General features: G+C 36.4%; 1 protein-coding gene across 1 annotated transcript in view; it reads right to left on the bottom strand.

The window, feature by feature from the left end:
- PTPRQ (protein tyrosine phosphatase receptor type Q) overlaps positions 1 to 25542 on the bottom strand; it is a 197347-nt gene that overhangs the window by 147611 nt on the left and 24194 nt on the right. Inside the window, exons 10-17 of the mRNA XM_004280590.3 lie at positions 22336 to 22516; positions 20799 to 20960; positions 20516 to 20695; positions 19808 to 19915; positions 19386 to 19664; positions 11106 to 11288; positions 10650 to 10751; positions 6633 to 6753 (exon numbers count right to left, since the gene is read on the bottom strand). Of these exons, the coding sequence (XP_004280638.2) occupies positions 6633 to 6753; positions 10650 to 10751; positions 11106 to 11288; positions 19386 to 19664; positions 19808 to 19915; positions 20516 to 20695; positions 20799 to 20960; positions 22336 to 22516 (1316 nt within the window). The remainder of the gene's footprint in view (positions 1 to 6632; positions 6754 to 10649; positions 10752 to 11105; positions 11289 to 19385; positions 19665 to 19807; positions 19916 to 20515; positions 20696 to 20798; positions 20961 to 22335; positions 22517 to 25542) is intronic.

Below are 25542 nucleotides of genomic sequence, written 5' to 3'. Positions count from 1 at the left end.
TATGTACCAGATGAAGGAACAAGATAAAACCCCAGAAAAACAACTAAATGAAGTAGAGATAGGCAACCTTCCAGAAAAATAATTCAGCATAATGATAGTGAAGATGATCCAGGACCTCAGAAAAACAATGGAGGCAAAGATCAAGAAGATGCAAGAAATGTTTAACAAAGAACTAGAAGAATTAAAGAACAAACAAACAGAGATGAACAATACAATAACTGAAATGAAAACTACACTAGAAGGAATCAATAGCAGAATAACTGAGGCAGAAGAACGGATAAGTGACCTGGAAGACAGAATGGTGGAATTCACTGCTGCGGAACAGAATAAAGGAAAAAGAATGAAAAGAAATGAAGACAGCCTAAGAGACCTCTGGGACAACATTAAATGCAACAACATTCACATTATAGGGGTCCCAGAAGAAGAAGAAAGAGAGAAAGGACCCAAAAAAATATCTGAAGAGGATATAGTTGAAAACTTCCCTATCATGAGAAAGGAAACAGCCACCCAAGTCCAGGAAGTACAGAGAGTCCCATATAGGATAAACCCAAGGAGAAACACACCAAGACACATACTAATCAAATTGGCAAAAATTAAAGACAAAGAAAAATTATTGAAAGCAGCAAGGGAAAAACGAGAAATAACATACAAGGGAACTCCCATAAGGTTAACAGCTGATTTCTCAGCAGAAACTCTACAAGCCAGAAGGGAGTGGCATGATATACTTAAAGTGATGAAATGGAAGAAACTACAACCAAGATTACTCTAACTGGCAAGGATCTCATTCAGATTCGATGGAGAAATCAAAAGCTTTACAGACAAGCAAAAGCTAAGAGAATTCAGCACAACCAAACCAGCTCTACAATAAATGCTAAAGGTACTTCTCTAAGTGGGAAACACAAGAGAAGAAAAGGACCTTCAAAAACAAACCCCCCCAAAATTAAGAAAATGGTATTAGGAACGTACATATCGATAATTACCTTAAACGTGAATGGATTAAATGCTCCAACCAAAAGACACAGACTGACTGAATGGATATAAAAGACCCATATATGTGCTGTCTACAAGAGACACACTTCAGACCTATGGACACATACAGACTGAAAGTGAGGGGATGGAAAAAGATATTCCATGCAAATGGAAATCAAAAGAAAGCTGGAGTAGCTATACTCATATCAGATAAAATAGACTTTAAAATAAAGAATGTTACAAGAGACAAGGAAGGACACTACGTAATGATCAAGGGATCAATCCAAGAAGAAGATATAACAATTATAAATATTTAAGCACCCAACATAGAAGCACCTCAATATATAAGGCAACTGCTAACAGCTATAAAAGAGGAAATCGACAGTAACACAATACTAGTGGGGGACTTTAACACCTCACTTACACCAATGGACAGACCATCCAGACAGAAAATTAATAAGAAAACACAAGCTTTAAATGACACAATAGACCAGATAGATTTAATTGATATTTATAGGACATTCCATCCAAAAACAGCAGATTACACTTATTTCTCAAGTGCGCATGGAACACTCTCCAGGATAGATCACATCTTGGGTCACAAATCAAGCCTCAGTAAATTTAAGAAAATTGAAATCATATCAAGCATCTTTTCTGACCACAACGCTATGAGATTAGAAATGAATTACAGGGGAAAAAACGTAAAAAACACAAACACATGGAGGCTAAACAATATGTTACTAAATAACCAAGAGATCACTGAAGAAATCAAAGAGGAAATCAAAAAATACCTAGAGACAAATGACAATGAAAACACGACGATCCAAAACCTATGGGATCCAGCAAAAGCAGTTCTAAGAGGGAAGTTTATAGCTATAAAAGCCTACCTCAAGAAACAAGAAAAATCTCAAACAATCTAACCTTACACGTAAAGGAACTAGAGAAAGAAGAACAAACAAATCCCAAAGTTAGCAGAACGAAAGAAATCATAAAGATCAGAGCAGAAATAAATGGAACAGAAACAAAGAAAACAACAGCAAAGATCACTAAAAGCTGGTTCTTTGAGAAGGTAAACAAAATTGATAAACCATTAGCCAGACTCATCAAGAAAAAGAGGGAGAGGACTCAAATCAATAAAATTAGAAATGAAAAAGGAGAAGTTACAACAGACACCGCAGAAATACAAAGCATCCTAAGAGACAACTACAAGCAACTCTATGCCAATAAAATGGACAACCTGGAAGAAATGGACAAATTCTTAGAAAGGTATAACCTTCCCAGACTGAATCAGGAAGAAATAGAAACTATGAACAGCCCAATCACAAGTAGTGAAATTGAACTGTGATTAAAAATCTTCCAACAAACAAAAGTCCAGGACCAGATGGCTTCACAGGTAAATACTATCAAACATTTAGAGAAGAGCTAACACCCGTCCTTCTCAAACTCTTCCAAAAAATTGCAGAGGAAGGAACACTCCCAAACTCATTCTACGAGGCCACCATCACCCTGATACCAAAACCAGACAAAGATACTACAAAAAAAGAAAATTACAGACCACTGTCACTGATGAATATAGATTCAAAAATCCTCAACAAAATACTAGCAAACAGAATCCAACAGCACATTAAAAGGATCATACACCATGATGAAGTGGGATTTATCCCAGAGATGCAAGGATTCTTCAATATACGCAAATCAAATCAATGTGACACACCATATTAACAAACTGAAGAATAAAAACCATATGATCATCTCAATAGATGCAGAAAAAGCTTTTGACAAAATTCAACACCCATTTATGATAAAAACTCTCCAGAAAGTGGGCATAGAGGGAACCTACTTCAACATAATAAAGGCCATATACGACAAACCCACAGCAAACATCATTCTCAATGGTGAAAAACTGAAAGCATTTCCTCGAAGATCAGGAACAAGACAAAGATGTCCACTCTCACTACTATTATTCAACATAGTTTTGGAAGTCCTAGCCACAGCAATCAGAGAAGAAAAAGAAATAATACAAATTGGAGAAGAAGTAAAACTGTCACTGTTTGCAGATGACATGATACTATACAAACAGAATCCTAAAGATGCCACCAGAAAACTACTAGAGCTAATCAATGAATTTGGTAAAGTTGCAGGATACAAAATTAATGCACGGAAATCTCTTGCATTCCTATACGCTAATAATGAAAAATCTGAAAGAGAAATTAAGGAAACACTCCCATTTACCACTGCAACAAAAAGAATAAAATACCTAGGAATAAACCTACCTAGGGAGACAAAAGACCTGTATGCAGAAAACTATAAGACACTGATGAAAGAAACTAACGATGATGCCAACAGATGGAGAGATATACCACGTTCTTGGATTGGAAGAATCAATATTGTGAAAATGACTATATGACCCAAAGCAATCTACAGATTCAATGCAATCCCTATCAAATTACCAATAGCATTTTTTACAGAACTAGAACAAATCATCTTAAAATTTGTAATGGAGACACAAAAGACCCCAAATAGCCAAAGAAGTCTTGAGGGAAAAAAACGGAGCTGGAGGAATCAGACTCCCTGACTTCAGACTATACCACAAAGCTACAGTAGTCAAGATAATATGGTACTGGCACAAAAACAGAAATATAGATCAGTGGAACAGGATAGAAAGCCCAGAGATAAACCCACGACCTATGGTCAACTAACCTATGACAAAGGAGACAAGGATATACAATGGAGAAAAGACAGTCTCTTCAATAAGTGGTGCTGGGAAAACTGGACAGCTACATGTAAAAGAATGAAATTAGAACACTCCCTAACACCATACACAAAAATACACTCAAAATGGATTCGAGACCTAAAGGTAAGACTGGTCACTATAAAACTCTTAGAGGAAAACATAGGAAAAACTCTTTGACATAAATCACAACAAGATATTTTTTGATCCACCTCCTAGAATAATGGAAATAAAACCAAAAATAAACAAATGGGACCTAATGAAACGTAAAAGCTTTTGCACAGCAAAGGAAACCATAAATAAGACAAAAAGACAACCCTCAAATGGGAGAAAATATTTGCAAATGAATCAATGGACAAAGGATTAATCTCCAAAACATATAAGCAGATCATGCAGCTCAATAACCAAAAAACAAACAACCCAATCCAAAAATGGGCAGAAGACCTAAACAGACATTTCTCCAAAGAAGATATACAGATGGCCAAGAAGCACATGAAAAGCTGCTCAACATCACTAATTATTAGAGAAATGCAAATCAAAACTACAATGAGGTATCACCTCACACCAGTTAGAATGGGCATTATCAGAAAAATCTACAAACAACAAATGCTGGAGAGGGTGTGGAGAAAAGGGAACCCTCTTGCACTGTTGGTTGGAATGTAAATTGATACAGCCACTATGGAGAACAGTATGGAGGTTCCTTAAAAAACTAAAAGTAGAATTACCATATGACCCAGCAATCCCACTACTGAACATATACCCTGAGAAAACCGTAATTCAAAAAGAGTCATGTACCACAATGTTCATTGCAGCACTATTTACAATAGCCAGGTCATGGAAGCAACCATAATGCCCATCGACAGACGAATGGATAAAGAAGGTGTGGTACATATATACAATGGAATATTCCTCAGCCATAAAAAGGAACAAAATTGGGTCATTTGTAGGGACGGGGATGCATCTAGAGACTGTCATACAGAGTGAGGTAAGTCAGAAATAGAGAACCAAATATTGTATATTAACGCATATATGTGGAACCCAGAAAATGTTACAGATGATCCGGTTTGCAGAGCGGAAATTGAGACACAGATGTATAGAACAAACGTATGGACAGCAAGAGGGGCAAGCAGCTGACGGGTGGGGGTGGGGGTGTGATGAATTGGGAGATTGGGATTGACATGTATACACTCATGTGCATAAAATGGATGACTAATAAGAAAATAAACATTAAAAAAAAGAAAGAAAAAAATCTAGAAGTCATCATTGATTCCATTGATTTCTTTTTTTTTTCGTTCTCACAGCCAATCCATTCACCAAATCCTATCAACTCTTCTTCCTAAATGTTATAAAAAGCTGCCCACTCCTTTCCTTCATCCCAGCATCATCCACGGCCCAGACTCCTTATCTCCTACCTAGTAACGCTGTTAACACTTTTGCCTCCTGCAATTCATTCTCCATAAAGTATCCGAAGTGCTTGAAATTCTCTAGTAAGTCCCATTACAACTGAAATGAAAACGAAATCCTTACAGTGGCTTAGCTCCTGACCTTTTTTGGCTTCCTACCCTCCAGGATAACTCTCCTCTCTCTCTCTCCGGCAACACTGACCTCCTCTATGGTCTTCAAAACGACAAGTGTGTCCCCCACCGAGCCTATGCGGTTGATGTTCCCTCCTCCTGCAGATCTTCTCTTGACGAGAAGCTCCTTCTTGGCATTCAGACCACAACTCAATGCCACTTCTTCAAAGAGGACTTCCAAAGCACTCTATGAACAGTAGCCCTCTTTCCCCCAATTTCCCCTCATTTTTAAATTTCTGGGTATATAATCCACTTATCTCTTTAGAATATGAGCTCCTTGAGGGCAGGGGCCTTGTTCACAGGTAAATAGATACTCCATCAATATTATTGAATGAAGGAATGAAAAACTGAATCAATAAATGAATGAGTAGGGTAATAGAGGGGAATGGTTACCTTCTTCTCACTGCTTCTCTTCCCACTAACATCCCTCATGTCACTCCCAATTTTGCCAAAGAGTAAGCAAAATGACTACTAATCAGGCAATGAATAATACAGGACATGTCCTAAGGAGCAGTATGCAAACGGTATAAACAGGCATTGCGGGGGCAGGAAATCTTAATTTAGGAAAGAGAAGAATAGACTTTTTAAAAACACCATAGCCTCTTACTCAATGATGGACCTTCCAAGTGAGGAATACAAAAGTAAGAAATGCCTATGTTGTATAAAGCATTATGTAAATTGTATTTCCTGAGTTGAAATATTTAAAATACACTAGGAAATATGTTATTGAATGGTGAATCCTTTTACGAGGATTTATATTAGATCAAAGTAAGCATTTTTATCTGTTGAGCTTTCATGAAGCAATATAGCCATGTTGTTAATTGATGAGAAGCACTATAGGATTACATCTTTTTCATGATTGACTCATAAATAGGCAATTAGGGTAAAGGTGATCAGTAAAAAATAAATATACTGCTTACATCTCAATAGAAAATTGACCTTAAATAATAGATTTCTGGAGAAATATCTTTTAGTTAAATTTTAGTTTAATTATTCTGCTCAAGGAAACTTAAAGAGACAGTGGCATAGAGAATATTGGAGTAAAACTGAAAGCCTCTGTATTCACTTGTAGTCACATAAGCTGACCAGTCCATGACTCTGAAGAGCAGAATTTTAGTATAATTGCACATAATACACATTTTTTTTGTTTTGGTTACAAAAATCATTATCTGACTATGCTTGGACCTCTATGTAATATAGGAAAAAGTTGTTTCTTAATAAAGGCATATTAACTAGCCTATTAATAATCAGATTCCTAATGTACCTTCACAATCTGAAATTTAAAAACTGCATTCCTATTATGTTACAGATTAATACTTGTTCTCAGAACTATTTCCAAAAAAGAAAAAAATTCTTACCAGACATAAACTGTGTAATAGAGGATAATTCCATTTGGCTCCAGGGGTGGTTGCCATGACAACTTTACCGTGACACCAGACAACTGTTTTAGAGAGAAGTCTTGTGGGGGAGAATCAGGAGCTGAAAAGTTAGAATATATGATAATGCATTTTATTAAACATATATAAGAAAAAGTTAAAATAGAAATGCACAAAATTTTTATTATGAACTTTCTGGTAAATGAATCAGGTACAGTGCCTTTCTCCATGGGCTTGAGAGACTGTTTACTTTCAAAATGAGATGATAAAAGAAGATTTTGCATGGTGGTGTTAGAACATCTGTTTCTGTGATTCAATGGAAAAAAATATTTCATGAGAAAAAAAGAACAAGGGCTATGTCATTGTGATTTACCTACTGTTCAAGTACATCTTGGTAAATTATCATCCTCTAATAAAAATAAAACTATTGGTTGGGGTGAATAAATATACAATAAAAGAGCTCCACAAACAATAAAAAGAGATGGGGGAAAAACATGCATCCAAGAAGTGTTAAAGTGATAAGTATAACATTGTGAGAGCAATTAAAATGACGGACCTCACAAATGAAAACTACCTTCCTCAATTTCAGTAGCGTCATTAAACTGCAAAATAATATCAAAATCTGTTGAGTCTTCAAAATTGAATGGGTTACAAAGGAAATGCCAATGTAGCACATAAACAAGAATATAGACATTTTAGGGTCTACTTCTAATTGTGCTATAATAGTGTAAGGATTTAAATATTTTAGCCATTCTGAATTGAATAAACACTAAAAAAATTACTGTAAACTAATTAGCAAGTTTATATTTCCACTTAGATAAAACATTTAGAATGGCACTTCTCAGCTCCTGTATAACAGCATAGTAATGTCTTAGAATATTAACACAATTTTTTTGCATGTAAAAGGGTATAAATTACTACAATTTTGATCATTGTTTTAGTTATGCATGGAAAGTGGACTCATAGCTAATAGAAATTCCAAGAATTTATTCAGATCTTTGAACAATGTTATAGATTAGTATTTGTGCAAATCACTTTTTCCAATAATTTGGAGAAAATGCTGCCTGAATTATTATATTTTCTTTCTGATTTTCTGAGTAATCCCCACTATAGTGTACACATACGTGTGTGTGTTTTCATTATTTTGGTAACAACAGTTTTTTAAAAAAAATTTATTGAACAGAGAAAAGCTTTATGAGTTCTATAGAATAAGTGACAGCTAATTTATATTTTCAGTTGGTATTCTCACTGGCACTATAATAAAAATGCTAACAAATATTGATTATCACAAGAATCCATATATCATTTGGAGATGTCTGTTTCCCAAGATATGAATTACCTCTAACCAAGAACTCTCTTTCATCTGTCAAAACAAAAACCTAGAATACTTTTTTTCTGAATATCATTGCAAAACTTAACTTTCGTTTATTATTGGAAAAAAAGAATTTTAATCAAAACTAGTACTGATACAGAAATATATGTTGTAACTGAGCATTTCTCTTCTATAATATGCTTTAAGATGTTTATGTGGAATATCAGTTTTTGGTGTTTTATATTTAATCTTCAATATATTCTTGGGTTTTTTTTATGTAAAACATTTTATTGCTAAATAAATGTAATTAACACGCCTTTTTTTTTTTTTTTTTTTTTTTTTGCGGTACGCGGGCCTCTCACTGTTGTGGCCTCTCCCGTTGCGGAGCACAGGCTCCGGACGCGCAGGCTCAGCGGCCATGGCTCACGGGCCCAGCCGCTCCGCAGCATGTGGGATCTTCCCAGACTGGGGCGCGAACCCACGTCCCCTGCAACGGCAGGTGGACTCTCAACAACTGCGCCACCAGGGAAGCCTTAACATGCCTTTTTAAATAAAATACTGAATATCTACTATAGCAGACTAAGTTTCAATCATTTTAGCATTTGTTAAAATAACCTTTGTATTCAGAATTGCAGTTTTAAAAAATGAAATTGGAAAAATTAAATAAATGCAATATCTTTTGCAATCTATCCAAGTCATCAAGACAGAGCATATAAGGATAGATAAGGGTCTTCCTAAGGCTCTTACTTACTCTGCTTGGCATGATCTTTCCTATCCCTCACCCTCCCTGTACTCGTCTGTCTTCAGGTCACAGTTTAAACATAACTTAATCAGCTACATTTTCCTGGATGCTTCAGAGTAGCTAAAGTTCCTTGGTTTTGGTCCTGGTGAACACTTAAACCAGTAATTAGAATAATAAAAATTACTTGTCTACACCTTTGTCAAATTTAGATCTCTTCTGCTGAACTTCAAGCTCCAGGAAAGCAAGGAGCTCCTACTACCCAATAAAGCAAAGCTTCTCAGCCTTTATCCATTCTAGATTTGCTATAATTTTTCTAAAAGAGGTCTTGGTCTTCACCCTATTCCGTAGCAATTATATCAATAACTGGGCCAAGGACTTAGATGGAAGTTTACCATGACTCTGCATTTTTAACAGCCCAGGTAATTTGGATGCATAGTATAATTTTGCAACTATTGACTTGAGTGGTAATAAACTCTGCCTGTTCAAAATATATGTTCACTACTGGTCTAGGGTCCTTCATATAAGACCTCAGATTCTTACTATAGGGACTATTTCATTAGATTGGAAATAAAGAGGGTACTATGTCTATTAGGGCATTGCTAAAATGATTTAATACATCTTTCTTAGACATTACCTAAGAGAGAAGGAGAGCTAACCTTCTTCCCTAGCCTTTAGCCATGGTCTCTTTGGGAGAACTTTTATTTGGTTAATTTTCACTTTGAGAGTGAGAAGAATCTATGAAAAAAATGAAAATTTGGACAGGTGAGTTTTGCTGAAGAAACAAGCATGGAAAGTAGAGGCAATAACTAAGGAAGACTAACCCATGAGAAGACTTAGAAACTGGGGCAACCAGTTCTAAGTTTCTAGAAATGGGGGTAGAAACTAAGATCTACCAGTTTCTGACCCTGGTAGATCACCTTACCAGGATGTTTTGATGAAGTATTTTGGTGGAGGGGAAAACATAGAGGGACCTGAAATGGGGGAAGAGGGCTTCTGAAGACTTTATTACTTGGAGTAAAGTAAGAAAAACGCAGAGAGAAAGCCTTTCTTCTTCTAGAAGTAAGTAACATACATTTTGTCCTGGTGAATGACTAGAATCTGAACCACAGAGTGCAGCTTAGTGTGAAGTTGGGGAAACCTGAGAGGGTGAAAAAAGATATTCTACAAACACATGTTACATCCAGACCTACCCCTCTTCGCAATGGGACTTTCTTTTACAGAAGAAAAATAACATTCTCAAAATACCCAATGTAAAAAACATAAAATGTAAATCCAAATCCCAAATATATCTCTCAAAAGTAATTTTCTTAGCATGATATATGCCTATAACTTGGTGAAGTAGTATTGTAAAGTGGTCTCAGTAGTAAAATTGATTTTATTCAGGTTAGGAAAATGTATGCTTAGATATTCAATATGAAGGCTATTAACATTCAGGAATAGCATCTTGGCAAATTATGTAGAGAAATCCGGAAAATAGCCTGCAGTCATTAGCAAAAAGCTAATCCTAATAACAATAAAAAATGGTGCAGGTTGACATAACAGAATCTACTACAAAACTTATGTAAATGTCTATTCTTACGAATGTTAAAGTTGAAAAACACAGTTGTAACATATACTAATTGATGTTCAAACTATTTGCACCAAAATGTTAGCCTTAAAAATTCCCATGGAAAAAAATATTACTGATTTTTTTTTTTTTTTTTACAGAGCATGGATGACTTCAGAATTTTAAAAAAATGCATCTTATATAGCTGATTTTACTGAACATAAATCTGACTTTGCAAGCTTCTTTTAAACCATGACAATGAAATCTCTGTATAAAGCTGGTGCAGCACACAAGTGCTACCCAAGGCTGGAGAATTCTTATGTTATATCTTCATTCTGTATACATGTTTTTTGAAGTGTGATGGATTCAAAATATATCACTATTCACTGCTATATTTACCATCTTCTTCAGTCAGCACACTTATGGGTGCACTCCGAACTCCTTCACCTTTGAGTGTACTAGCTGACACCTCAATTATATATTGCGTATACTTCTTCAGTCCTAAATAGAAATAAAATAGATAAGACTTACAAAATGTCCCTTAATTATATGCAAGAAGCAAGCTATGAAATGTCTCAATACTCTTTCAAAAGTAAAAACTAACTGAAAATGTAGTTCTTGGAATAGTAACTCCTATTATGAAGACAAAATATTAAAAAATGTAGAAAAAACTGACTTAGAGTAGTCTTTCACATGACCTGCCATAAACTTCCAGTTTATTTACCAGAAGGCCAGAATTGTCACACCCTGTATAAAGCTAATCACACTTACCATTTCTAATATAACAACAAGCTAATATTTTGTGGCCACTCTGTCAATATAAATGTAAATATCCAGTGTTATATATATTTTTACCTTTAATGTTCTGGGCCAAAGAGGTTGTATTTATAGTTCTTTCCTCATTTCCATCACTTTTCTTGAGATAAATTGTATATTTTTGTATAATTCCATTGGGACTATTTGGGGGAAGAAATGATAGCTCAATCTCTCCAGAGGAAATATTTTTGTAAGTAATATTTTCTGGTGCACTATCAGGCACTGAAAAAAACAAAAAGATACATGCATAAAACAATTCCACCTTAATAGTGCATTCTGCTGAAGTTTTCGCTCCAGTGGAGAAGGATATGTATACATGAACATTCATTAGAGTGCGATTATAATAAACATCCTAAATGCAGTAAAATATGGGTAAATTATAGCACTTACAACTGTTTAAGACAAATTTCATTTCAAAGAAAATTCATACTACAACTCTACAGAATAATGTTTAGAGGATGATTTTTTTTTTTTTTTTTTTTTTTTTTTGGTACGCGGGCCTCTCACTGCTGTGGCCTCTCCCTTTGCAGAGCACAGGCTCCGGACGCGCAGGCTCAGTGGCCATGGCTCATGGGCCCAGCCGCTCCGCGGCATGTGGGATCTTCCCGGACCGGGGCACGAACCCGTGTCCCCTGCAACGGCAGGCGGACTCTCAACCACTGCGCCACCAGGGAAGCCCTATAGGATGATGTTTTTATTAAAATACCTGAGACTCTATTAAACTGTCTTACATTGCAGTACATGCAGATAAAGTGGTCCCTGGGTATCTGCAGTGAATTGGATCCTCACCCCCACCCCCTTCACGGATACCAAAATTCAAGGATGCTCAAGTCTTATATAAAATGGCATAGTATTTGCATATAACCCATGGACATTCTCCTGTATACTTTAAATCATCTCTAGTTTACTTATAATACCTAATATAAATGCTATATAAATAATTGTAAACACAATGGAAATGCTATGTAAATAGTTGCCTGCCAGCATGCAGCAAATTTAAGTTTTGCTTTTTGGAACTCGCTGCAATTTTTTTTCAAATATTTTCAATCCACAGTTGGTTGAATCTGTGGATTCAGGGCCCACAGATACAAAGGGCTAACTGTACAAGAAGGAGGACTGAAAAACACTTAAAAATTGATTCTGCCTTTCATTAATAATGATAATAATACATAAATGATTAATAGAATAGTTTTGATATACAACAAGATCTATGACAAGACAAGGATCCTCTCCTAGATATAAGGCTGCATATAATAACCTGGTAACAAAACAGTCTACTAAGGATACAGGATATCAATAAATAAAACACTAGTTTTCTGTATCTATTAATGTTCTTATTATATTGAATGTAATGGTCACAAAATGGTTTTCTACATATATTCAAATACCAATACTACATGTGGGATTCCAATTCTGCCAAAATACTGGAATAGATAAACACTAAACTGAATGACTATTATAATTTAAAAAAGTAAAACTCTGCATAAAATTAACATTTTTCTTGTCACGTAAGGAATTGCAGAGCTGACAAGGGAGTTAGAAATTTCTGGTGGTCCAAAAACAAATGCAAGAAAACAAACAAAATAAAATCAAACAAAAAACAGTAAAAACAAGAATCCTGAGATGGAAGCTGGTACTAAAGCCTCCTCTGCCTTGGAGGGTACTGGTCAATCCTGGTGACTTGGAGTTTCTGTATTAACAGCTATGTAGAGTGCCAGAAAAAGAATATAAAACCTTGGGCCAGAAGAAGGATAAGGATACCCCTGCATCAAGAATTGGAACCCCAAAAGAATGCAATTTCAACTAGGGCCATGATATTGGCCAACTCTAGGGGCACCTTGAATTCTTCTGCAGAGTACCACAGACCTCAATGTGAGTGGTAACTCCTAGGCTTGTGCAATGTGGTGTATTCACTCTCAAGGACTAGGGAGTGAGAAGTAAGCCCACCATGCAAAAGAGGCCAGAAAAGTAACTTTTTTCCTCTTGCCACTCCTCTGGATGAAGAGGTGGAATAGAAAAATGACACATTTTTGGAACTTTAAGCCTATCCCTATGAGCATATGTAGCCTAAATCCATGCTACCCATATAGCCTGAAAAGACCTCTACTTCAGAATATAAATTAAAATGAATTTGAGTTGCCATTACTCAAAAGCAACTAGCAGAAGCAAACACACATTTTCTTGGAAGAAACTCAACTTCAACTCAGTCTACATAAATTTCCCACAGATGAAGTTTCAAGGAATATGAACTCACTGATAAAAGTCACAAAATACACAGGCAAATCAGGCACCAATACTTAAAGCCAGCAAAGAAAAAGGAAAACACACACACACACAGCAGTCAGACTTTAGATACTGAAGTTATCAAAGAATAAAAATAAATATAAATACAAACGTTTAATCTATTTCAAGAAATCAAACATTTGAAAGTATGAGCAATGAATTCTTTAGCTAGTAATAAATAATGTAAATAACCAAGCATACTTGAAAGAGAACCAAATAGGACTTGCACAACAGAAAAAAATAACTAAAATTAAAATTCTCTTGATGCACAAAAAAGCAGATTAGATATAGTGAGAATTTTAGCAAAAAAAATCTACAGTACTGAATACAGTAACTCAGAGAAAGAAAATGTAGAGAATATAAAATGGCAGTTAAGAGACATAAAGGATATACTAAGGGGGTCTAAGAAAGTAGAGAAAAGGAAGAAGAAATATTTGAAGGGATATTGGCTGGGATTGACCAAAACTGTTGAAAGATATCAAGCTTCAGAACAAGGAATCCCAATAAATCTCAAGCAAAATTTTCTTTAAAAAATCATATGGGGCTTCCCTGGTGGCGCAGTGGTTGGGAGTCCGCCTGCCTATGCAGGGGATGCGGGTTCGTGCCTCGGTCCGGGAGGATCCCACATGCCGCGGAGCGGCTGGACCTGTGACCCATGGCCACTGAGCCTGCGCGTCTGGAGCCTGTGCTCCGCAACGGGAGAGGCCACAACAGTGAGAGGCCCGCGTACCGCAAAAAAAAAAATCATATTTAGGGGCTTCCCTGGTGGTGCAGTGGTTAAGAATCCGCCTGCCAATTCAGGGGACACGGGTTCGAGTCCTGGTCCAGGAAGATCCCAGGTGCCGCGAAGCAACTAAGCGCATGCACCACAACTACTAAGCCTGCACTCTAGAGCTCGTGAGCCACAACTACTGGGCCCACGTGCTACAACTACTGAAGCCCACATGCCTAGAGCCTGTGCTCCGCAGCAAGAGAAGCCACCGCAATGAGAAGCCCGCGCACTGCAACGAAGAGTATCCCCAGCTCCCCACAACTAGAGAAAGCTCGCACGAGGCAACGAAGATCCAATGCGGCCAAAAATAAATAAATTAAATTTTTAAAACTCGTATTTAGACACATCATTGTGAAAGTACATAATACCAAAGAAGAGAAGATCTTAACAGCACCAGGAAGAAAACAGATCATCTACATAGGAATGACGATTAGACAGAAAAGTGACCTCAGTTGAAAAACGAATGGAATTCTAAACCCAGAAAAATTAACAAGAACAAAATAAAAGCATATTCAGACAATCAAAAACAGAGAGAAAGCCATCAATGCAACCTCAACAGATGAAACTGTAAACAATGCACTTTAAGCAGAAAAATATTTGCTGGAGATGACAGACCACAGTTGGAAAGATATTGGTTTAAAATTGCCTTCATAGAAGAGTAACAATAATGACTAACTTGATGGTTAAACAACATAAACTAAATATGTGCATATTATTGCCATTATAGAGTCCTGATATAAGTCCTTTCCTTTCAAAAGAAAGAAGAGAACCTTTTTTATTGGTAGTCTAAATACAACGGATATAAAAAATGCTACTAAGAAATTTAGTAGAGAAAATTCAAAAGCCTTAAAAATGTAGAAACAGTACCCCCTCACCCCCACTGTTACCTGTTATGAAGTGCATTGCATCTAAAGCAGACTTAAGAGGAAAAACTGAGATAAGAATGTTGATATTTCTAAAATTTTGGGAAGAACTGTAATTCAATACATAACTTGATATAGCAATATACAGCAATATAATCCTACTATCCCTTCCCAAAGAGTCAAAATCTTCTCTACTATCTTTCCAAGCCAAACCATTAAATTGAGAAAAATCCTCAACAACTACTCTGAATGCTCTCTTAGCCTTCTGGCTCTAAGTGAAATCTTGGAACTGCTTGAGAACACTACAACTCAGCACTCCTGGGTAACAGATAGCTATTTGTTTTTCTCTCATCATTCCTATAACCATAGGGCCTGGAAGTCAAGTATTTATGCTTTTCTTTGCCATATCCAGATCTATTCTTCTTCTTCCTGAAAAACTGGAGGTGTCACCCCTCCTTTAAGACAATCACCTAGTGGTACTCTTCCACTTCTCCACACGTCTTAAAAAGTTTATCACCTGTATGACTGACTTCCTCTCTACCACTCTCAGAGATGTCAACACTGATGGAAATGATCTGTGCTATTCCGTGGACTCTGTATTCGTCGAGGTCCATAATTTCAATAATCTTTTCCTCCACCTCACTTTAACCACTAGCTTTCATGGCAACACCTGAGGGCTTGTCATTACCTATAACTGTCAGTATTCCTCTCTTTGGCAACCACCTATCTTTCCAGCTGACTGACCCCCGTACTGCCAATCCAACAAGTCTTTGACCCTCATCAAACCTTCACTGTCCATCACCTCCCTTATGTCCTCATCTCCCTACTTACTCAGGTCAGAGTCCACAGTCTATCACTAAAATCACTCCCTAGCAATCTCCAGAAACTCCTTTTTCTATCTTACTTTTCCTGCAAGATTCCAACTTAGGTTAAACTGAACTCAGGGCTAGTTCTACATCTGCAATACAACAGCTAAAAATGTCTGAATAAAATACCACTCCATGCTCACTAGCCTTACTTTAATTTATAACCTCAAATCTCAAATCAATCTTTTTCACTGCTTGGCAACCTATCTATTTTTTAGTTCATTCAGTCTCCTCTGTTATGTATGTTTTCACAATATTCTCTCTCCACAAACATCCAATATCTCCTCTCCCTCCTTATTCGAAGCTGATAAACTTGCTTCTAATTTCATTGAGAAAATAAAAACCTTCAGAAGAGGACTACATACGTTCCTACCACCCCTCTTCCTTTAACTGCCTTCTCTCCTTACTCCTTTCTAAAACCCAGTCCACTTCAGCACTAGATTCCACTCCGTCTACTTAGTCAGACCTTAGACTTGACATTCTTTCCTCTCTGTTGTAGTTTTAGTTTTTCTCTCTTCACTGAATTCTTTCTATCATTGTATACATGTAAACACACATCAGCTATTGCACTTCCAAGCATTAGTAAAATAATCAAGATAAAACATCTGAACAAATAATGTACTCCTATTTGTAATTAGCAGCATTAACACATTACTGAGTTAGCATAGCTCTCAATTTCTCATGAAATAATATTGAAAAGTGGGATCTTGTTTTTTATAGTAAGAGTAGAGGGTGTATTTATTGTATTTAATAAGAATATTGAGCCCTGGCAGCAAACAGATAGTTGCTCCTGAGCACATCCTGCTTCAAATGACACCTTGAGACTGCTTAAAATTATAGCTTCCTGTTTTTCAAAAAGAACTGAACTCGGTGGTCCAACTTAGCAAACATGATCTAGGAAAAGTCATTAATGTAGATTCCATTGCCTATGAAACACCCAGTAATTTATATTAACTTTAGGAGGGTGGAAATTCATTTTCTTTTACAGTGCTAATATAGCCCAGTAAGGGTTGGTATACTGTAAATTATTTGTTGAATATTTGTTGCAAGGATGAACTTCTCAGACCTCAGTTTATCATTAGGAATGAAGATAATAATACCTTATTGCTTTATTCTGGAATTAAAAAGGCAATTTTTGTGAAAGCCAATAGAAGAGCCCACAATGGTATGTTGCAGGTACTTAAAATATGCTTCATTCCTTGACATGGTGTAAAATGAAACCAGGTAGAGTAAGATATTTTTCTCAAAAATATTTATTTTAAGTACAATATTTATAAAAGTAATGAAGCATGCCAATATATATATCAATTAAATTGCACTATAATGGATAACTTATAATAATAAAAAATGTTCTTTTCATTACACTCTTATTCCTGCCATTACAACTACTGTCATCCTCTATGGTCAATCTTATTAATTTCTGTGACCAGTCTGAAGAGGATACTTTTGCTCAAAGGTAAGCCACTTTACTAGATTCCTAGTTCCTCAAGGTCAGGGACAAGGCCTCACCTATAGCATCTGTCTGAATCAGAAGAAATTGTTGATATTTGGCCAATTATGACATATAGGAATAGCAACTCCATATGGTTCAGCCAGTATCTAGGCAATCAATAAATATTTATTTTTTACAATGCAGGGATGAAACAGTAACTTTACGGAGTTGGCCTAAAAGTGATGCTGCAAAATATATGACTATAAACATAATACAAACAGTGCACTAAGGTCATCAGGCAAATGTCGTGCTTTGTGCTATTTGCTCTTGCATCACTGAAACACAATTAACTCTTTGCTTGCGTTATTTCCTTTATATGGGATACATCCCCTGGCCACCCAACAACCTCTATAATGTCCATTCCACCGACTCCTTAAGACTCAGGTCAAATGCTACCTCCTCTGGAAGGCTTCTCCAGGCACGTCCTTTCTGTGCTCAGACTCTGCACCTCTGTCTATACACATACCTCAAGAATGTATATAGACTATAACAGCTTCATCAAAGAATATATTCCCAAAATAATCAAATTATTTTTATTTAAAATATATTTAAAGTAAACTTATTTTTCTCTATTTTTAAAAAGAGTTTATGTTATCCAACTTTGAGATGGCTTATGTACTATGTTAACATAACTGATATTACAATTTCTAAATAAAAACAAGTTTAATTACCAAAAAAAAAGAATGTAGGGACTTCCTTCGTGGGGCAGTGGTTAAGAATCTGTCTACTGGGCTTCGCTGGTGGCGCAGTGGTTGAGAGTCCGCCTGCCGATGCAGGGGACACGGGTTCGTGCCCCGATCCGGGAAGATCCCACATGCCGCGGAGCGGCTGGGCCCATGAGCCATGGCTGTTGGGCCTGCGCATCCGGAGCCTGTGCTCCGCAACGGGAGAGGCCCCAAGAGTGAGGCCTGCGTACCTCAAAAAAAAAAAAAAAAAAGAAAAGAAAAATCTGCCTGCCAATGCAGGGGACACGCGTTTGAGCCCTGGTCCGGGAAGATCCCACATGCCACGGAGAAACTAAGCCTGTGCGCCACAACTATTGAGCCTGCACTCTAGAGCCCGTGAGCCGCAACTACTGAGCCCATGCACTACAACTACTAAAGGCCGCGCGCCCAAAGCCTGTGCTCCACAACAAGAGAAGCCACTGCAATGAGAAGCCCATGCACCACAACAAAGAGTAGCCCCCGCTAGCCACAACTAGAGAAAGCCTGCACGCAGCAACAAAGACCCAACGCAGCCAAAAATAAATAAATATATTTTTTAAAAAAGAATGTATGTAGATATATGTATGCGTCTATACACACACGTACATATATATGTATAGAATTTATATATATAGGCTCTATGTACATCTATAGATATACACTTACATTCAGCTTTACATATATGTAATCTATACATATATATGTATAAATATAGATACATCTATATCTATAGGTAGATGTATATGGACGTATAGAGAATGTATATAGATTATATATAGTATAGGAGTCTACTCTTATGAACGTGTCTCTGCTATTACCTAATTTGAAAGCAACCAAATTTATAGGTACACTGAAAAGACCTTTGATTTCTCAAGGTATTTCATTTTTTTTTTTTTTTTTTTTTGCGGTACGCGGGCCTCTCACTGCTGTGGCCTCTCCTGTCGCGGAGCACAGGCTCCGGACACGCAGGCTCAGCGGCCATGGCTCACGGGCCCAGCCGCTCCACGGCATGTGGGATCTTCCCGGACCTGGGCACGAACCCGTGTCCCCTGCATCGGCAGGCGGACTCTCAACCACTGCGCCACCAGGGAAGCCCTCAAGGTATTTCATTTGAAAAAAAAAAATCACTGATTTTTATTCTGGAGTTCCCTTATATGTAAATCAGACTTAAAAAAATTTGCACAGCAAGTCTTTTCCCACACTTTACCAGAAAGAGCATATAAATTCCTGGATTATACAAAACAGAATGACAGACTTTAGGTTATGTAAAATATAAACAATATGGCAATTATCAGCCATGTTTACTTCCTTACTATGTATTAAACAAACAAAAACTTACCAGTCTCAGAAGTCCTTACAGAGAGTAAAGATAACTGATTGCCATGACCAAATCTGGTATATGACCTTACAGAAATGTTATAGAGGGTGTAAGGTTTTAAGTCTCTTAAAATTATGCTTGTTGTTGAGGTGTTCTTCATGAATAAGGCATCTATATTTTTATAAAGCACTTCATAAGCAACAATAATCCCATTGGGTTTCGCAGGTGGTGACCACTTCAAACTTATTTCACTAGCAGTAACATCAATAACCTCAACATCTTGAGGTGATGATTCTGGTTCTGGGGGGAAAAAAACAAAACTTTAAATACATGTATTTTTTCATGCTTATTACTTCAGACACTAAAGGCAGCATGAGGTAGATGGCAATAAGCATGCAACACCATTTGCTTCTTTTTATTAAAACTGCACCCGATACTCTTACCATCTTCTGGAGTTCTCACAAAGATGTCATTTGCTTCGGACAAAGAACTTTCTCCAACACTGGTTGAGGCGGCCACTCTCATTTTATATTTTGTATATTTCTTTAACCCTATAAGGACAACAGGCAATTTGTTTAAAGTCCTTAAAATAATATTCTTGTGTTAGTGCCATTTAACACAGGATTAGTGAAAATAACTTCTCTGGGAGACTGGTTCTCTAAATCAGCCTCCTTATAATCCCAATCTCCCAAACTTCCTTGGGATGAGAGCCTTTCCATCTTGATGACGTTTTAGTTTTTTCCTAAAATATTAAGGCGATCATCTGAGGCTGAAGAAATCATTTTTGGCACACTGCAAGGAGTACAGTTGATTTGGCACAAACACCATGTCAGCTCAATTACTTCAGCTGATTGGCACATACAATCAAGCCATCAATACTGAGTTATATTGATGCACCAGGCATAAAATCCCCTAGGTTAAGAGTATATTCTTAGGATACCTGTTATCTGATGACTTTATTTGCAGACAACTATAGTTAAAGAAAAACACATCTAATCAAGTGATTTCTGCAAGTATTTTTCAAGATATCCATGGGAGCACAGCACAACAAAATCTGGAATGATGCAACACGTGCCCTGCTGTGTTTAACGGCATAGAGAGATGTGTATTTTCCATCAGGAAAAGAATGTCGAAACAAAACTTTGTTCTACCTGTTATGAGAAAGCTGTTATCTATAGTAGTCATCTGGAATGCTCTGTTCGTATCCAGTTCCATTGCATAAATTGTATAATGAGTTATTTTTCCATTAGGATATTCTGGAGGATCCCAATATAACAAAATAGATGAAGAACTAATGTTTTTATACTTTATAACTTGAATGGAGCTTGGCACTTGAGAAGAAGAGTGAACAATTAATATGAATGAAAAGAAAAGTATTACAGTGTACAAGAGCAATATTTGCAGGTAATTATTTCAAAGGAAACACATTCTTACCTTGCTCACGTGTCCTAACATTGAGAACCGTTGGTGGTCCTTCTCCCATGATGGTGAAAGCAGATACACTAATCATGTGCTCAGTGAAAGGTACAAGTCTCCTGATAACGTAAGACAGCTGTTCAGCAGCAATGTCAGCGATATACTGATTCCTTGAAGTTCCTATTTGAAATCAGTTTTTAAAAAATGTTTGGCTTTGTGATCAAGATCATTCTTGCTCACACAGTGAAATTTTAAACCCAATTTCACATTATTCATTAATCTCTCCATGTAATCCTTTATATGAAAGGTAGATATATAATTAATAATAAATATGCCAAATATACCCCAACAATATATATAAATAGTTTGTGATCATAATATAGTTTTGCTAGTTGTTATACACTATCCTGGAACAAGAGATTAGTGTTTTGAGAAAATCTAACTTTCTAAAAAAGACAGGCTAGGAGTTTTTTCTGAAAAGACCATTAGGCAATAATAACAAATTTAAATATTGTAAGTCAATGCTGCATTATAATTTGAAAATCATAGAAATAAGGTTTTATTTGGACTCAAAATTCGCCACATATTTGCTAAATCCATTAGTGATTTAAAGCAAGCATGCTTATAAAACTGCCACATAAATATGTCTGGACAAGGATTTCAGAAAATGTTAGTTTTTTAGAACTTGCGCTTACAATGTTCATTAGCATTTAGGCCAAACAAAGTATTTAAGGAAACATCTACATCAGAAATCATGGGCCTCTAATTTTTAGTGTCTTCTAAAAATTAAGTCTTCTTTGCTCAGGAAAAACAGATCAATGAATGAAATAAACATATATTAAATGCAATGTGATACTTCTGCCTAATTCCATCATCAATAAAATAATATAACACTTTTAATTTGGAACGGAACAAATCAAAGAAAAAGCAGTAAGAAAAAAATTTTTTTCTCACTTAGCATTTTAGAAAAACCAGAGAGATAATTTAGATTTGTGTCTTCTAACCAAGTATTTTTAATTTGCTATATATGACATTCTCTTTTTAGAGACAGTAAGATCCATTGACCCTGAAGAGCAAGTGTATACACTAATGACATCACCACATCATTGGGGTCACCTACACCTGTTTATCACCCCATGCACTAGAGTTGTAACTTTCTGACCTATTTACCTTCAGTGACATTTGAAAACCTATTAGTCAAAAACTGCAGAGAGTGTGAGGCCTGTAAATGATTTGAAGATATGTTAATCCCTTCCCATCACACCTGCTTTGGCAACTGTAATAACTGATTGTCTATGCAGCTTGGCTAGAGACTCTAGGGTGCTACTTTCTCTCCAAGGAAGGTCAGATGGGTTAGGAGGGGCCAGCTCCTGCCTGTGTGGCATTTCCATTTGCTGTATGAGGTTATCCGACAGTTAAAGAAGAAAAAATCTGACTCCAGCCCATGGACCATTAATAATTGGGTTGAACTCCCAGCTAAGGTTCATATCTGTGCTAGCTAGTACTGGTGGTTTAAATACATTTCACAGAACAACAACAAAAGAAATGTACCTACCAACTGCTGAAGGCTGGTCTTCAGCTCTACTCCTCACAGGAAAGTTATGATGTGGATGACTGCTATACATAACTGAAGCAATCGAGTACAGGTCAGAAGACATCTCTGCTGAACCCTCAAATAATCCTGCCATTGACTCTACTATGTTCACAGTTTCTGGAGCCATGGGGCCTTTTATATACTGCAATTGAAAACAGATATTTACAAAGACTGCTCGTGACAGTTATGTTAATAATGGCTTCATTCAAGGACTAGTTTCAAAAACTAGTAATTCTGGAATCACGGTTTTTTAAAAAATAATATTATTTCCATGACTGCTGTCTCTTTCACATTCCAAGATTTCACTCTGAAGCTACTAAAATCCTGCGTCACTGTACCGATTGTGATCAATTCCATATCTTAAGAGACCAATACTGTATTGTGGGGAAAAGGAGATAATTCGTTTCTGACTTAAGTTAGCTTCTTTATGGTAAAATTAGACATCCTCATGCAAAGGTTTCATGACTAAAATATTTTAACTGCTCACCCCCCAAAAATAAGTGTTCTAGGCTTACTGCTTTATTAATATGTGTTTTGCTTTGCCATCTATATGTCTTCATTTGTATACGAGGTGTGAGCAGCCTGCATGCCTGGTAGATACATATCACTAATAATAGTTTAATCTATCATCGAGAGAAGTTACAGACATGAACAAAATTACATAGCAATAATTTTCAGAGTTCAAGGCAGACCTCTCCAAGGCTCTGGATTTAAGGAATATTTTGGGTAACTGTGATTGTTCCTAGATGCCATAACGTATCTTACAAGTGTCGAGTTCACCGAAGTGGCAAATAATGAAAACAAAGTATCAGGAGCAGATTACAGATATACACAGTAGAGTTTTATGTTGGGACAACAAGAGGACTCTCTCCTTTCTTTCCCACATAACGGACTGAAAGAGAATGAGAAAATTTGAATATGGTCTACGTTTCAGATGGTACCAAGACAATATCAGTAATTGTGTCAATTGTGGTAATGGAATTATTGAATAAATTAAAATGTCCATGTCTTGTAGGAATCCATACTTAAGCATGTAAGAGCAAAAAGATATGAAGTCTGGAATTTATTTCAAAATAGCCAGCATCAACAGCAACAAGAGACAGCTGGGGCAAGAATGGCAGCATGCTGATAATTACTGAATCCAGGTGATGGGTTAATGGGGACACAGTTCATAATACTCTTTTTTTCTCCATTTATACCAGTTCAAAATTTTCCAAAATGAAATAGTTTTGGGAAAAAAAGAAACTGTTGCAAGAACTACTCTCTTTTTGTCAATTCCTTTTCAAGTTCAGTTTCAAAACTCACTCCAAACCCTTTTTTTAAAAAAGAAAATTATTCTATTCCTTCTCGACTCCCTGCTCTCGTACCCTCAGAATTTGTAATTAATTCATAGTATAGGTTTTATTTATTTATAAAATTTTGGTACACCTGTGTTTTAATTATCTTACATGTTTTGGGATTGTGTTTACTCCGCGAGCCAAAAACAGGCTTTTAATTCCTTATTAACATAAAGCACTTAGTATCGTTAAAAAAGTAGTACTCAGGAAAAATATCGGGAAGGCAAGAAATTTTAAGGCAGTTTACTTATTTAACTAGCTACAAAGACAGCTCATTTAAATATTAACTTTTCTGAAAAATAAAAAAAATGGAGAAAAGATGCAAGGATATCTCTAGTTCTCCAAATGATATTTATAAAATAAAATTATCTAAATCTTGTTACATCTTTAGCCAGAAAAGTATTGTGATAAAAAGTAGGGAGATACCAATAAGATTTACTCTAAGAATATTGTGATAAAGCACTCTGGATAAGGAACCCTATATGGAACAAACTAAAGCTCTTCCATCTTTCAAGGCACACTTCAGCTCTGTCTCCACTGGGAAATCAGAGAAGGCATGAATCACAAACACATAATTCAGAGATGCTCTGGTAGTCCAGTCAATAGTTTATGCCTGAACCACACAGCTGTTTCCACTATCAATCAGCCACCCTTTGAGAATCCAGGGTACAAAGCACTTTATAAAGGGTACGACGGGGTAATACAAAGAATTTCCCCTGAACTATGATTTTGCATTAAATCTCTCATATTTTATACCAATGTCAGATAAGCTTTTGAGAGTTAAACCATCGTATCCTATCAATTAACTAAGTTAAGCATCTCTGTTGACAAACTGCTGTTCCAGCCTAAGAGCTGACCTGAGTTAATTCTATCTGAATTTTCCCGAATTCATTGGAAAGACCCTCCCTAACTACAAATGATTTGAACATTGGTTTTGTAAAAACCCAGAATGTTACTAATTATCACCAAGTGTGCCATGTTGTGAATATTTCCCACACTTTGCCTCTCTAAAAAGGTATTAAGCATTAGGTTTTTCAAAGGATGAAAAATAAAGAATTTTAAGAGCAAAAATGATGGGAAAGAACCAGAACTTAAGAGGGTAATGAGAAGGGGCTGAGAAGTAGGAGTGGAAATGAGGGATATAGAAGGGAATAAAGGCCCATCACAACTCCCAAAAGCTTGGACTCATTGAGTTAGTCCAGCATTCTCAACCTCAGCAGTAATAACATTCTGTGTTAGATAATTTTTTGTTATAAGGAGCTGTCCAGGGCATTGCAGGAAGTATAGCAGCATCCCTGGTCCCTACCCACTAGAAGCATCTTCCCAGTAGTGACAGTGAAAGCTGTCTTCAGAGATTGCCAAATGTCTCCTGGAGAGCAAAAGTGCCCCTGGTTGAGGACAACTGAGTTAGGCAATGTCACAATTCATCAACATGAAAAGCTTCTCAGATGCTACTTAGGAATCTTCAGAATTTATGTGAAAGAATTAGAAGTCTTCAGAGTTAAGTTCCTAATCCACCTGAATAAACCAACCTGATTCTGCATGTAACAGTCTTCATTATAATTAATGTGATTTTAAAAAAGAAAAGAAAAAAACTCTAGTACATCTATCAACTTCCACTCACTAGAAATCTGCTCAATTGAATTAATGAAAATTTTGACTTATTCTTAAGAAATGCTTCTCTATTTTATTATAAACTATAATATGATTTGTGCTATTATCAACCAGTGGTAAAAAGAAGTTTACAATTAGCATATGTTTGGAAACCTCTAATGGATACTATATCATTCTGCACATTATTTGGGTGATAAATCCCTAAGACTTGATTCTA

This window comes from Orcinus orca, chromosome 11, assembly GCF_937001465.1.
Source record: "Orcinus orca chromosome 11, mOrcOrc1.1, whole genome shotgun sequence".
NCBI lineage: Eukaryota > Metazoa > Chordata > Mammalia > Artiodactyla > Delphinidae > Orcinus > Orcinus orca.
Note: the sequence above shows the minus strand (reverse complement) of the source record. Positions and strands in the feature narration are given on the sequence as shown.